The sequence below is a fragment of the Pavona decussata genome, unplaced genomic scaffold (genome assembly GCF_977016875.1).
Source record: "Pavona decussata unplaced genomic scaffold, jaPavDecu1.1 SCAFFOLD_270, whole genome shotgun sequence".
Lineage (NCBI taxonomy): Eukaryota > Metazoa > Cnidaria > Anthozoa > Scleractinia > Agariciidae > Pavona > Pavona decussata.
In genome coordinates, this window is record NW_028145672.1 from 60,597 (window position 1) to 75,000 (window position 14,404).

The 14,404-nt window shown below is 39.5% G+C and overlaps 2 protein-coding genes across 2 annotated transcripts in view; one reads left to right on the forward strand and one right to left on the reverse strand.

Moving 5' to 3' along the window:
- The first annotated feature begins 824 nt into the window (after positions 1–824).
- LOC146455707 (glutamate receptor 4-like) lies at positions 825–11,517 on the forward strand. Its single transcript, XM_085093911.1, has 13 exons — positions 825–1,152; positions 1,449–1,654; positions 1,749–1,796; positions 2,470–2,601; positions 3,027–3,158; positions 3,578–3,682; positions 3,982–4,107; positions 5,157–5,351; positions 6,585–6,945; positions 7,880–8,242; positions 9,384–9,554; positions 10,058–10,217; positions 10,705–11,517. The coding sequence occupies exons 1-13, from the start codon at positions 1,032–1,034 to the stop codon at positions 10,760–10,762; spliced, it is 2,178 nt and encodes a 725-aa protein (XP_084950037.1). The 5' UTR covers positions 825–1,031; the 3' UTR covers positions 10,763–11,517.
- Positions 11,518–12,355: 838 nt separating this feature from the next.
- Positions 12,356–14,404, reverse strand: part of LOC146455708 (methylcrotonoyl-CoA carboxylase beta chain, mitochondrial-like) — a 29,498-nt gene continuing 27,449 nt past the window's right edge. The window contains exons 15-16 of the mRNA XM_085093922.1: positions 14,179–14,264; positions 12,356–14,086 (exon numbers count right to left, since the gene is read on the reverse strand). Of these exons, the coding sequence (XP_084950048.1) occupies positions 13,969–14,086; positions 14,179–14,264 (204 nt within the window). The 3' untranslated portion in view covers positions 12,356–13,968. The remainder of the gene's footprint in view (positions 14,087–14,178; positions 14,265–14,404) is intronic.

The window sequence follows — 14,404 nt, forward strand, 5'->3', positions numbered from 1 at the left end:
CCGGCAAATATTCACCAAGCATTCACCACAGTTGACAACCACAGGGTGCGACAGGAAAAGTTCAAACACCAAACTCGTACCACTGATCACTGAACCTGTAATCACAGCCTTTGTCACCAAAACACTGTAAAGATTCACGTTGTTTTACTTTACAAGGTAGATACAAAAGGAAAATACAGGTTGTATTACCATGCAAAAACACTAGTAACTGACAGGCATGATAAGTGTACTTACGGAACACGCTCGAACTTCCAGAACTGGAAACATGATAAGATGAAACTTCACACACTGAAAGACCGCCCAGAAAACATGGCGTCCCTTTTCACACGTCCTTTATACCGCGCGAGTCTGGGTACCAAACTAGCGAAGACCACTGAACAATGAAGGCTAAGATCTTTAATAATTATCACGCATGCTAATTACATGTACAAACTTTGTCAAAATAAAGGCAATGGTCTTAAGGAATGGCAAGTGTGCGCAAAGCGGTGAAAACTTGTAACAGGTGCACGTACCCAGGGCCTATAAATGTTTGTCATTCTGAAAAAGGGAACTCACGTCGATTTGACGCGTCCGAAAGTTGACTGAATTTCAATCATTTAAAGTCCCGGACCACATTGATAGGAACATTGTTTCAATTCATTTTCTCACCGCAATATTTCTGTGTTTGCAACTACAATGAAAATTATTTTCTGAATGGGAGTATGTCTCTCAATTTTCTCCAGAAACAGTTTTCTTCCACAAAAAGTATTTTGTGAGCGCGCAAACGTTTGCGTGGCCCTTTTCACTGCTAGATAATACATTATGTCTACTAATAAAACGTTTTGCCTTATGTCTGATCAACTAAACTCCGAGCATCCTGACAAATATTAGTTGAAAACAAAGTTAGTTTTAATTTGTCATAAATTATTATCTTCCCAGCATTTCCCCAGCAAAATATAACAGCACTAGTTGGAGGAAGCCGTTCCACGACTCCCGCATGCGCAATCTCTACTGTAACTGGTATCCCCCTCGTCCGTATCCATAAAAACGGTATGCCTTTGGCGCATTGCGAGAAAACAGTGGATATGTCAGCAGACTACACACACTTCGCGTACGCTACGTATGACTTAGTAAACAGATTTAACTGGAAGAAGATTTCATTAATCTTTGATGGTAACTAGATTTTAGTTTTATTTTTTCTCTTTTATAGCAAACAACCAAGAAATATTGAAAGACTTGTTGTGTGTCTAAGGCTAATAAAAATCTAAAAAAGAAAAACAAAATTGAAAGACCTTGTTGATTTTATTTTGCAACAGAAGACGATTTAATGGCCGCTATTTCTCGTTAAGCCGCTAAGCAATTTAAATTCTGAACTGCATTATCCAATAATAAGGTAATAATATTTTAATAAACGTGAGCTTTATATAACTTCGCCACTGTAATCTTTGTTTTTTGTTATGGTGTGATAGACGGTCGAATGCTGGATGCTGGTTATTTTTACACAACTTTCAAACATTCCCAGCTCGTCATGGATTTAGTGCGGCTTTCAAAGCACAAGAAGATAGAGGACAGAAGACAAGCAACTTTGAAAGCAATGGAAGAAATAAAGAACTTTAAACCAGAAGTTATTCTACTTTATACAGAAAAGGAAACCACTGAACTAATGCTCCAACAGGTATTATTATTTACTCATTTGTTCTTGTAAAAACAGAGCATCAACGAGACAGGGCTAAGTCCTTACTTTCAGGCTTTCTTTTATGTTTTGGTAGGTACCTTGTGACTTGGAAATTCACAGCAAATGGATACTTCAAGGGCAGGTATACTTCCTTCAGTCCAAACAAGTACTCTCATGTTGCAAGATTTATTCAGTGCAAAATAGTTTAGTGTTTCACGGCTATTCCGTGATACTCATACCATCTCATTTATTTCATTGCGCATATGCCGCACATTGACATTCCAATCCTAGCAGTATGCAGGGATTTTAGTCCCATGAACGTAGTTTAATGGTCTTAGCTCCCACGAGTCTCCCGTGCCTTAGTGGTAGAGCATCCGAACCAGTACTCGGGAGGTCATGTGCATAGGTTCGACTCATGTCGGGAGAACTCGGTTTCGTTTTCCCGAGTATGACTGTATCACTGACTAAACTTTCAGGAAGTTTATTGTTACGCAAGTGGCCAAGACAAATTGCAGATACTGTAAAGCGTTGTTACGCGAGGAAATTTTTCTACAACTTGCAACAGAAAGTGTTAATTAATTGCAAGACAAGTTTCGGACAAAACTAATTGAGTAACGCTTATTATTAGCAAAGAAAAATTGCGTTGCGAGTTGCGATGTTCTCGAAACTTTGCAATACTTTCGTCGATCAGCATTGCGTTCCTCACTGAACAAAAAATGCTTCGTGAAACAGCTCCTTTACTTGAATAGATAGTATTGAAAGGAGTAGTTAGTAGGGTCAAAGAAAGATTTTCTAACAGGCAGTTTTTCTATTAGGTATCCTTAAGCTTGACCAGTCTACCAAACAATGTCGTTTTGGCGTTTAAGTTTCCATTCACCCGCACCTCAATTCCTGACAGTCCCTCCGTGGAAACTGCGATGCAAGGATTGGTCAAATACGACGACGAGGTAAACTTTAATCCTAGTTGATGATCACATTCACCGACCACAAGAGATTTTTCCGGCTATGAATAAGGCAACTGGTCATAACAAGTGTACTTGAGGAGGACCCACCTTGTCTCGGGTAGAGGGTTATCGAAGACACCACCTATCTTATAAACATCACTAACAAGATTTTTTTGGCTTTAAAATTTCAGTTGAAACAGAAATATTTAGCTAGCAAGAGTCAGCATTGCTAGATAAACAAAAATGAGGCTTGAATTTCATTGTCATTTTAATGCTGTACGAGAATCAACAACAAACTCGACCAACATATGACGCCAAGTCCGGGAATCGAACCCGGGCCACATTGGTGGGAGGCGACTTCTCTCTTGCATTTAACATTTGTATTCAAATGTATTCAGACACTTGATTAAATCAAAATCTTTCCTCAGGATATTATTGGTACTGCATATGACGCAGTCCAAGTTATCAACCGCGCATTGAACACAGAACCATGCTTACGGCTAAACGGGTCCAATAGCCATCAAGCTGAGAGAGACATGATGTTTAATTGCATGATGAAGGTAATGATTTAAACACTGAACTATCTTAAGACGTTCCACGACATTCCAAACATAGGACGAGAACAAATGTAATAGCACGTTCAAGCCAAGGTGGCCCAAACCGCAAGAGCTTATACCCGTTTCTGTAAAGGAATTGGGAGTATTGCTACTCCACCCCCTCCCCTCCCCCTAGTCTATCACAGGCTGGGTAACGGTGATACAAATACCCGCTTATGCAACTAGTTGAAAAGGAGAAATATGAAGTAATAACACAATGAACAAGCGATTTTCAACTAGACTACTGATCTTCCTCGTTTCTACTCAAGGGGTACATTTACCGTGTTTGGTCCTCATTTCTACATAATCGTTTTTTTTTTCCATTTATCATAATCAAGTGACTAAGAGTTCTTTGCTTACTAGTCGCCTCTTTACGTCAACAGGTTAATATAACTGGTTTGACTGGGCCTATCCAGTTTGACGAGAATGGAAAGCGAACAGGAATCGAGCTGGAAATTTTAAATCTTCGCAACAATTCCTTTGAAAGCGTAAGTAGTATAGTTGGTTGATATTTCTTCCTTTTGTGTTGTGCAAGTATCAACTAAATTATTAACAGTATACTTTTATGAGGTATCAGTATACGGAATTACAAGTTATGAAACGCTTGCATTGTCCATAATCGGCTTTATGTTACTTCAGTGATACGAACTCGTTATATCTACTTACATCTGTTTAAGTTTATGCCGAGTGTTCTGCTCGAACAGTAAAACCTTTAGTTTGAGGGCGTCTCGACACGGTCTCTAGCTTTAATAGTGTAACTTAATTTTTGCTTTGTATTTCATTTCAGATAGGTACATGGAACTCTACTAAGCGGACAATGTTATTTAAGACCTTGTCGCCCAATACATTCCACAACTCATCTGAGGAAGAAGGAGAGCTGGAGAAAAGGAAATTCAGGGTTGTAGTTGTTGAGGTAAAAAAAAGGTCATATTTAAATTTTTACAGGCGAATTTGAGGGTCAACAAACTTTGCTCTTCGAAAATTCGTTTTACTGAGAAGTGGAATGAATAATAAGTCCTGGGACCTTTTGGGGCGCTAAAGGAAGCAGCGGACAACACATTTCAAAATTAAAAACAGAAAGGTACTGGATAGACGGGTTTAGTTTTGACGCATAATTCCTTTTATCTTCGCAGTGCTTTTTGTTGTACTGAGACCATCTATACAGTCAGCATAATTATGGTCAGTCATCGTCATCATCATTATCATTATCATCATCCGCAGCAGCAGTATTTCATCAGCGTCATTATCATCGTTATTATCATCAAGTCATCTTTTGCACCATCAAAATCATCATCGTTGTTTTCGTCGTCATCAATAGGGCCCTTTCGATTTAACTGCAAGTACGACTTTACAAATCTAATTTGCGTGGTTTAGATAACCGCTTGTCTCACCAATCTTGTTTCTAGTGTCACTCTTCTTATCTCCTGGTAAACAACGGGAAGGAGCGAGAGTTCTGGGGTTGTGACTGATTTAAAATTTGAAAGTTGCACTCGTTCTCAATTTCGTACTCGTGCTCTGAGCTGAAGGTACGTTTTACCTCCATCATTGCGATGTCATCCTCACAGACATCATAATCCAGATCTTCAACGGAAGTCATCATCATTATTACTTGCAGCAGCATATCATCATCATCATCATCATCAGCGACATTATCGATCAGCATTAAGTAATATTTTGCCCCAGCATCATCGCCATTGCTGTGGTCATTATCACCTCCATCATTGTCATCATCATCATTGTCATCATCGCTGTCATCATCACGTGCCTATCATTACCTCTATTTTCTCTTCTTGTGTGTCCTTATTTCTCAGACTTTCCATAGGAAATAGTGCGTTCTCAAAACAAGGTATCCCGGCCGAGAATACAAGTTATTCAAAATCGAAATTTAATGTTAAAATTTGTACTGAGTTTTCTCTCTGTTTTTTATTATCTATTTAAAGTTTTTGCTGTGCAAATTGACAGGATGCACCATTTATTATGGTCAAGAAAGACAACGATGGCGCCGTTACATTTGAAGGATACTGCGTGGATCTGTTCGAAGAGTTGGCAAGAATGCTCAGATTTAAATACGAATTCTACAAGTCCCCGGATGGAAAGTACGGTAGTATAACGGAAAATGGAAGTTGGGATGGAATGATCCAAGAAATCTTGAACGGGGTTCGTAAACGGTCCTTTCACTCAGTAATGTAGTCTGTCAAACAGGATTAAGATACGTACCATGCCATAACTTTCATTTACACGCGATAGGTTTTGAAACAGTAGCTTGTGGGGTTGTGCTACGACTTAAAAAGTACGATTCTAATATTAAAGTAATGCTAATACTATGTACTAATAGGGCGGGTTTTCAATCGAGTGTCGAAATTATTTTCTCCTTTGCTTTGGTTTTTGTTCACTGCGTTCTGTGATTGGTCGGAAAAGTGGCGTCATTTTGTCACTCAATGGGAAGCCAAATCTAAACAAATCGTGACTTCCTCGCACGCGTTTTCCCGCGCTTATCTATGGTTTCATGTGATTGCTCTGAATTCTGATTGGTTCATTGCGCTGTTTGCGTCTGTTGTGACTGGTCAGAGTAGTGAGCACAGCATTTAGCTCTCTATAACACAATAGATTAAGGAGACGGTGCCTTGTAATACAGAGGTATTTTTAGAAGTTTATGCAGTTTATGACTACAACAGAAAAGCCTATTTTAGGAAGGGCTACTGAAATCCAAAAAGAAATTTGAGCTAGCCACGTACGCATTCTGAGAGGTAAATTCAGCAAAAATAATTTTAAAAAGCCTTAAATACTCAAGGAGTTATGTATCTTTTTTTCCAAATTGAAGCTTTCTTCTGTATAGTCATAATTTAACAAAAATATAACCGTTTGGAGGCATGGTCCTTGATAAACCCGAGTTTCTCAGACCACCCTGAGATGCGCAGAACGTATGCGCAGTAGCAAAAGGAGGCAGTGCCGTCAAAGGTCAATCATGCTTGACGTCATGCATTATGTAATCACGTCACGTGTTATCAATTTCCTGAATCATTGTAAGAAACTATTACCTTTAACGCATATGTCACACATTGCCGTTCCAACCCTAGCAGTATGCAGGATGTTTGTCCCATGAACCTAGTTTAATGGCCTTAGTTCCCACGAGTCTCCTCTAGCTCGGTGGTAGAGCATCCAAACTAGTAATGGGAAGGTCTTAGGTTTGATTCGTTGATAGGAGCACTCGGATTCCTTTTCCCGAGTATGCCTATGTCACTTTGAACAATACATCATTCTCACTGAATAAAGTATTTCACGAGATAACAAACGAGTGATTGTGTAGCAGAACAAGAGCCCATGAGCACAATATTTAGCCCACTTCAACACGATAGATTAAAAGATTTTCCTTCTTACTCCTTTCTCTAGGACGCTGACATGGCAAGTAGCGCGATTGCCATAACTGAAAGTCGTCAAAAAGTGGTAGACTTCAGCGTGCCGTACATGTATTACACGGAGGATGTTCTTATGAAGAAACAATCATCCAAGAAAGACGTTGATTTACTACAATTTATGAATCCGTTTGAGACCCAGGTTTGGTTTTGCACTCTGGCCACTCTTGTGATCATCTCTGTTTCTGTGTTTGTGATAAATTACTTCAGTCCTTACGGATACAAAGACGAGAACGGAAAAGGGACGGCTGAAGAGTTCAGCTTTTGCAACAGTGTGTGGTTTGCTTTGGCTTGTATGCTGCAACAAGGAGGTGATAACACACCCAGAAGCTTGTCAGGTAAGAACGAAAATAGAAGTAAAGAAAGCAAGGCTGATACTGCGTAGAAAACGTAACACGACAGGAACATGACCAAACCGAAAATCAAAAATGCAAACTTGGACAGCTGTTTCGAGCTAGTTGGCTCTCGTCAGTACGAAAGTGTTATACCTGTAAAATGTTATTTCTTCACGGAAAACATGAAAACCTGTATGGTTCGTTTTCGATTTCTGAATCCTTTCTATTCGGTCGCCATTTTGAAGCTTCTCCTTCGATCTATTCCATCTTTCAAGAAGACGGCCGACTTGTGTAGAAAGTCAGGCTTTGCGACGATCCTTATGAACGCCTCACTTGAGAGGTACTGATAGCTCTGGTTTTAATCAGAAATCATTGCAAGGAATTATTTTTATGGATATCAGTATCAATATGCATTTTTACGTGCTTTCATACATAAAGGCATTAGTTATAGTTTTCATCTTAGGATTAAGGAATAAATTGGACGAAATTTCTGTTCCTTTCCATCTCATGTTCACCTTTAATTTCTGCCAATCCTAGTCATTTAATGCAGATATACTATAGTGATCGTAATTTCCGTTCGTAGCGAAGTCAATAAGTTAAACTAAATACACAAATCGTTTCAATTCTTCGTAACACAAGAAAACCCAATAAAGCCAAGGTGAGAGTTTTAGCCGTCTTTACCTACCACTACTGGTATCATAGACTACGAGAATTTAATTCCCTTGATTTTCCTTAGGGAAAGTGAAGCAAGCGAAACACACGCGCGCGATAATTGCCTCTCGTGTCGCGTCTTCTCGTGGGAGACAATTTTCGCGAGCGAGCGCGCGCTTGTTGCATTCGTTTTACTGCCTGTACTACTAGCCTACTGGTAACACGATGAGGTACTTTCCAGAGTTGAAATTGTTTTAAAAAGAGGCTATCTCTTGTTTCTCTGCAGGTCGTATCCTTACTGGTTGCTACTGGTTTTGCATTCTCATCTGGGTTTCGACGTACACAGCCAACTTAGCCGCGTTTCTTACAGTTAAAAATGCCGCAAGTCCAATAAAGAATCTCGAAGACATCGTACAGACCCCTTATCGTGTGGGCGTCATTGGATCGTCAAGTACACAAGAGTCTTTCAAAAATACTCAATATGAACCACACAAGAAGATTTGGCAGAGGATGAAAGCTGATCAGTCATTCGTTAAAAACACAACGCAAGGGGTACAATGGGTTCGAGAAAAACAAAATTTTGTGTTCATTAACGATGGGCCCGTCAATCAACACATTGTGAACCAACGGCCATGTGACCTCACGACAAGTATGTACAAATACGTCAGCGTATCTCAGCGTTTTTAGGTGTCTTATACGGACATTATACGTAGGCTTACATGAAGTACTGACTTCTTATACAGCTATTTGGTATTGAACCGGATCTGCCTTGCAATGGAAAAATATATTAATAAGAAAGATAGTTCCATAAGATAAAATATAAAAAAATAATCTTGTCGCGTAAGATTGACGCTTTAAGGTGATTCCATTGAATTGTATCGCGCGTTCTTATTAGAAACAATTAACGACAGAAAATTAATGACACATCGCCAGATATAGGAGGTTACCCATCACTTGCGGGCATAAAATAGTGATATTGATAACACGTATGAACTTTATTGGGTAACTTGAATGAATCTCTTTCGAAAGCAGCAACTTATTTTTATTTCATTTTTTGAAAAGTACATACTGTGTAATTTGCGAAAATTTTTACTACCACATTTATTTCAAGGGAGTCATCTTAAAATCTGACAACCATAATTGAAAAAGCTGTTTATTGCGCTGGCGCAACGGAACGGCAACGGAAAGAGGACAGCAAGGTGTTCTTGTGTTGGTCAATGTGACAGGGAATTAATTAGGGCGCGTTTTTTTTATCCACAATTCTGGAATAAGAATGGTTGGTACGGAATGCTAGAATAATTCGGATTGTATGCATAAAAAACCCCCGTCGGTCCTGGCCGAGTAAACATTGCGTAACAAATATGGCTGCCGACGAAGAGGCTGCCATTGCAGCCGTTATCGCAGCAATTTTCCTTGTACTTTTAGTAAAATGAAATTAGAAGCAATGTTTCGTTTTGTCCAAAAGTGTAACCTGATTTTTTCCCTTGTAGAGACGTATTTGAATCCGCAGCGCTCATCTCGCCGTCCGCCATCTTGGATTTCATTCGCAACATTCTGTTCATTCTGCCCCTGGGAGCAGAATGGATGGAATGGCATTCTGTCCATTCCGGAATAAGAATGCGGAATAGAAAAACGCGCGCATTTTACATTCTGTCCATTCACATTCCAGAATTGTGAATAAAAAAACGCGCCCTTAGTTTCACAACAGTTTACACGGTTAATTCGCTTTTGTTAATTGTTACGCTTGTGTTGCTCAGCCAGACCAAGTACACCAATATTTTACTTTGCAGTTCCAGGTCTAAGCAGGGCAAAGGGGCTCGCACTGGTTTTACCAGCAAACGATCCACACACCGTGAACTTTACTCTGGCTATTCTTCGTCTACACGAGAATGATTTCCTCGACAATCTGAAGCGGAAATGGTGGGATTCTGTCAACGAATGTCCCAAAGAACAGGACACAAGTACGTTTTGTAATAACACTGCTTTGAAAGTCTTTAAATATAATCTTCTTGTTAACTGAAATGTCCCTTTAAATAGAAATAAAAACAAATATGGATTTTATCCGCAGCACCCCCACCAAATTTAAAGGACAGGAATGTGGCCGAAAACTTCGTTCTCATTTTCAGCTTTGGGTGTAACGTTTTTTTTATCACCTTCCCTCTATTTATTATTATGCTCAATCTTTTATGTAGATTATTCTTGTACCTGGTCCTCGGTTAGGGACTCTTCCTTTGACAGGAATTAATTCTCCTTTCTTTGTACTCTTTTTAATTAGTAGGTATTTTTGTATCCTTGTGAACGGTTTTACATCTTTGTAAATAGTTTTTTTTACCACTTTTATATATGTTTCTTTTCTTTGTGTTGTTTCCCAATAAAGCTGACAGAGGTAATCAAAAAGAATATGTGGGACACAATTTACGGATTATTATTATTGTTGTTTATTTATTTATTTTTTTCATTTCAGCGTTATCTCGTAAGCGCATTAGTGTGATGAGCATGCTCGGTGTGTATCTCGTCTTGGGGGTGGGGATGGTGGTGGCATTCCTGGTGCTGATTGCAGAAATCCTCTGGAAACGAAAGATGACCAAGGATGGGCTCACCAGAGTAAAGTTCTTAAACCGAAGGTTTGTGCGCAGTTTTCTTGTTACGCCTTTTATCAATTTGTGAAGTCTGACTGAATCACATCTTAGCTCTTAGCAAGCGAACCTACATTTGCAAGTACCTAACTATGGAAAAGCTGACAATGTTAATGCACTTGAATTGTCACGTCTGACTTACCGTAGACTATGAACATTCCCCTGTTTTCCTTTGGCGTAGTAAAGCGAGTGAACTACGCGAGTGAACCACGCGAGTGAACCACGAGAGCGAACCACGCGAGTGCGCCCCCGAAAACTGGCTTCCGTCGCGTCTCGTCCGAATTTCCGCGCGTTCGAAACGCACACTCTTCCACTGAAACGGTTGCTACGCAGACTACGCCGGTCCGCGAACAAGGTTATTCATTCTTGTCCTCAGAGCTCTGTTTTTTAAAACAGATAACCCAACGTTCTGTAACGCTAAGAGCAAAATGTTATAGTACCATCACAGGAGAACATTTTTATCTTCCTTTTTTAGATCCCGTGTTCCTGCAGTCATCTCAAGTTCTACCGTGGGTTCTACAACGGCTGATTAAAGTGGAATTGTAGTTTTTAAGTTTATGCCTGACTGGGCGAGTTACACACGAAGTCTCCCTCCAAGTCATGTTAGCAGTTAGGTGTTATCTTTTGACTCTAGTATATATGCTGGTCCAAGAATTTTAGAACAAAATCGTTGAGTAGAGAAGCGACGAGGGGAAAAACTGCGGTACAGTAGCAATCGTGACGAATCTCACTTCCATTCCGACGCGAACTTGGCAAACTTTTCAGATTTGTTATAGACAAGCGACCAATGAGAAACCGAGTAATCACGTGCAGATTATCGAGTAATCACGTGTAGATCAGCTGTTAATTTTGTCCAAAACCAATCGCATTGATCGGCGTTATCGTCATCATCTCCACCAATCAAAGCTCGCGGGTCAGGTCTTGACCCTTTTGTTGGCATGAAAGTGAGAAATGCTTTATCCAAGGCGGATCAAGACTAAGTCTGCAGATGTATAGGGTATAGGTGTGAACGTGCAAATGTATGAGTTTTTCTTATTACGTTTTACAAACTTATAGCGTGTGCAAACGGAAATGTTTTGCTAACCCAAATTGAGAATACTCACTTCGAGCTGTACTTTTAAAACGAATTGATAGATATATTATAAAAGAACGAAGAGCTCACAAAACAGAAGAGAACAAATAGATATTATTCAGTATAATAAAATTTCTTAGCATTACTGTGCACCCGTTTTCGGAAACAGAAAGAAAAGATTGGCCCATTTTATAGCATTTTTGTGGTTTCTGGGACGATGAATATACCAGAGTCAAACGATAACACCTAACAGCTGAAGCTTGTTTTATCTATAACTTAATTTACTTTGGCACCTTTCCCAAAACCTCAAAGAAGGGGAAACGGACGTTTGGGCGTTCAAGAAACGCACTCATGTATCATTGGACAAAGTAGAAGCCATAAAAATAGTTATTATAGTTTTTACATGGTGCCCACATTTGTAACGGCAAATCTCACCAGAAGCAAAAAACCAAAACACTCAGGATCGTGGCCGTTACTTAACACCCGTGGACTCGCACGGTTATGTAACATAGCATTAAGCGGTAGGTATTTATATCTGTGTAATGCTTTTCCATCACTCTTAGCTTTTTGTTCTTGCCGTGAGCTCTTTGCTTTTGCCGTGATTAACTTTCAACTTTATTAGGTGTTTGTATAAATTTACATGTACAATTTCTTGGCGCCGCAGGTAGCAAAGCTAATCTAGGCGGGCCAGGACGAGAAAAAGAAAGAATGACTTTAACTGCTAAGTAAGAAGGCAGACTGAGCTATAATATCAAAGATATAAGAATAAGGAAAGGTTTTTGGGGGGACCAAAATGATGAAGAACTTTTTTGAGCTTAGGAAGGAAAGGAATGACAAAACGGTAATATACAACTATGTCAGTCGTGATTTGACTTTTGTTACTAGAGATTCAAAATCGTCATACAAGTCTAAGATTCTAGGATGTTAAATAGTACAATTTTGATTTTCGTTTTGAATAGCGATTTGGGTAATAGTTTGGTTATAAGACAGCATTCCAAATCATATGCACTTTATGGAAGTTTTTCGTTGGTTGAGTCACACTTTAACGGCCAGATTAGTTTTCAGAAAATCCATTTATTTGTCTCAGGGTTCCACAACCATTGGTAATGTTTTTGTTTTGGGTATTTTTTTTTTTAGCTATTTATTCTGATTACATTTAAATTCAAGAAAGTTACAGGAATGGTCTCAGCGTGCTTTTAACGCTTAGTAAAATCATGTTTAGTTCATTATTTATCCCGCTCCGGGACTAAGCTTACGGTATGTAACCCAGTTCCCAGACTCTCTCCTCGTCTCGTGGACGTGCGTGAACCGTGCGTAAGGTCTTAAACGTCACCAATTCCCGCCAAATATTGCGGAAATGGTAAGAGAACACCTACAGACTGGCGAGAAGCTATAACAACCCGCAATACTGTGACGTTTGCATTACGTCAAGGGAACCTCATGTTGCTAACTAACAACTGCAGAAAACCGCAGGCTCAGTCATTCGTGTATCTGCATAATTCATTTCAAATTACTTAATCGATGTAAAGCACCTGTAAAATTACATGTAAGAGCACGTCACCAAAAAATACTTACAACCCAAACAGTTTAACATTTTTTCAATCGTAGAATCGTTGGAATTAAGTTAGTTTTTGTCTTATACACCAGTTACACCTGTCAAGGTAAAAACCGCCATTTTTTTGTTCAGCGCGACGGCCGCAATTAATATTAATTTCCACAGGTCCTTTAGCAAGTATTTCCCATGAGACCAGATCACCGTGCGCGAAACTAGAAGAAAAAACCAAGTTGAACATAGAATGGTGCTTTTTGAAATAAAAGCTACTGAAAAAAAAAAAAAAACAATCTTAAACATTGTACCATTGTTTTTATAGCGTATTGACCTCAATGTCGTGCATGTTGTATATATATTTTTTATTATTTTGAGGACTGTAAGATAGAAAACTGTAGCGGGTACTTATTATGCCTCCCTCTTTAAATAAAGTTATTGTATTGTATTTTATTGTTTGCTTGTTGTGCTGCTGCACAAGGCAGCTTTCGCCGACTTTTGCAGAAAATCCTTAAATGTGATTTACATAAAAGTTATTAAGCACTATTTTCAGTGTCCCTGTCTCAACTCCCGCACCCGAGGTAAAAATGTTGACTAGATACGTCGAGAAAAGTACGTTTCGATTCTTTTGAGGTCTCATCCACACCAAGTTTTTTTTTTTCTGTTTTAAAGAATTTCTGTGTCCACACGAGGCGAGTTTGAATTCTATTTGCCTGTCCGCGCGTGTCCGTTTCCGTTGAAAACGCAACAGGTTTTTTTGTCGTTTTTGTCTGCCGTCCACATTATTCAAAGAAAACCATCACTGAAAAGCAAAAATGATGGCCGTTGAATTCGACCACGTGACGTCATCGCTCTCAGAAAGTTCCGTTTTCAAAAATTCCCACTCTGAAGAGCGTTTTTGAAAAGTTGTGTTTTCGGTGAGCGCTTTCACCAGATACGTGTGGACGGAAGGCCAATCTGTGAAGAAAAAAGTTGCGCTTTCAAACGAAAACGGATACGTGTGGATGGGCTCTGAATTCATCCCATTCTTTCTTCATCCCTCACCACAAAATAGTGTAGAATACGATACGAGCTTCGCCACATAACGGCGCTTTTCCCTCCCAGTTCTGTGGCATGGCCAGTTACATTCTAAACACGCCAAACTTCGGATCTTCTATGGGTGCATTCAGAGCTGCGCTTAAACTCAGGCCCAGGACCGCGCGTGTGTCCGCTGGATCGATAACACCGTCGTCCCATAACCTGAATAAATAAAACATTGTGTACGTTAAAAATAAGCACTAGGGGAAAAATAAAGAAAAAAAGAAGGGGTAAAATGAAGCTTGTCGACGTACCTTGCAGATGAAAAGTAAGGATGCCCTTCCTCCTCAAATCTCTTGATTATGGGAGCTTTTATCTGATTTTCTTCCTCCGCAGTCAACTGCAAGACAGAAACGTATTATTATGCGGTACGAAGTGGTTATAATTTTTCAGTCACCGGTTGAAATCCTTCATGTGCTTCTCAGATAAAAGATATTAGACAGTACCGTCTCGTGGTACTGTTTATTACGCTGTAAAAGG

Bases quoted from the DNA above. Each gene is read 5' to 3' on its own strand.
- LOC146455707 (XM_085093911.1), top strand. From the start codon at position 1,032: ATGCCTTTGGCGCATTGCGAGAAAACAGTGGATATGTCAGCAGACTAC. The intron at 4,108-5,156 runs GTAAAAAAAAGG...GCAAATTGACAG, and splicing joins TCAGGGTTGTAGTTGTTGAG to GATGCACCATTTATTATGGT. The intron at 8,243-9,383 runs GTATGTACAAAT...TTTACTTTGCAG, and splicing joins GCCATGTGACCTCACGACAA to TTCCAGGTCTAAGCAGGGCA.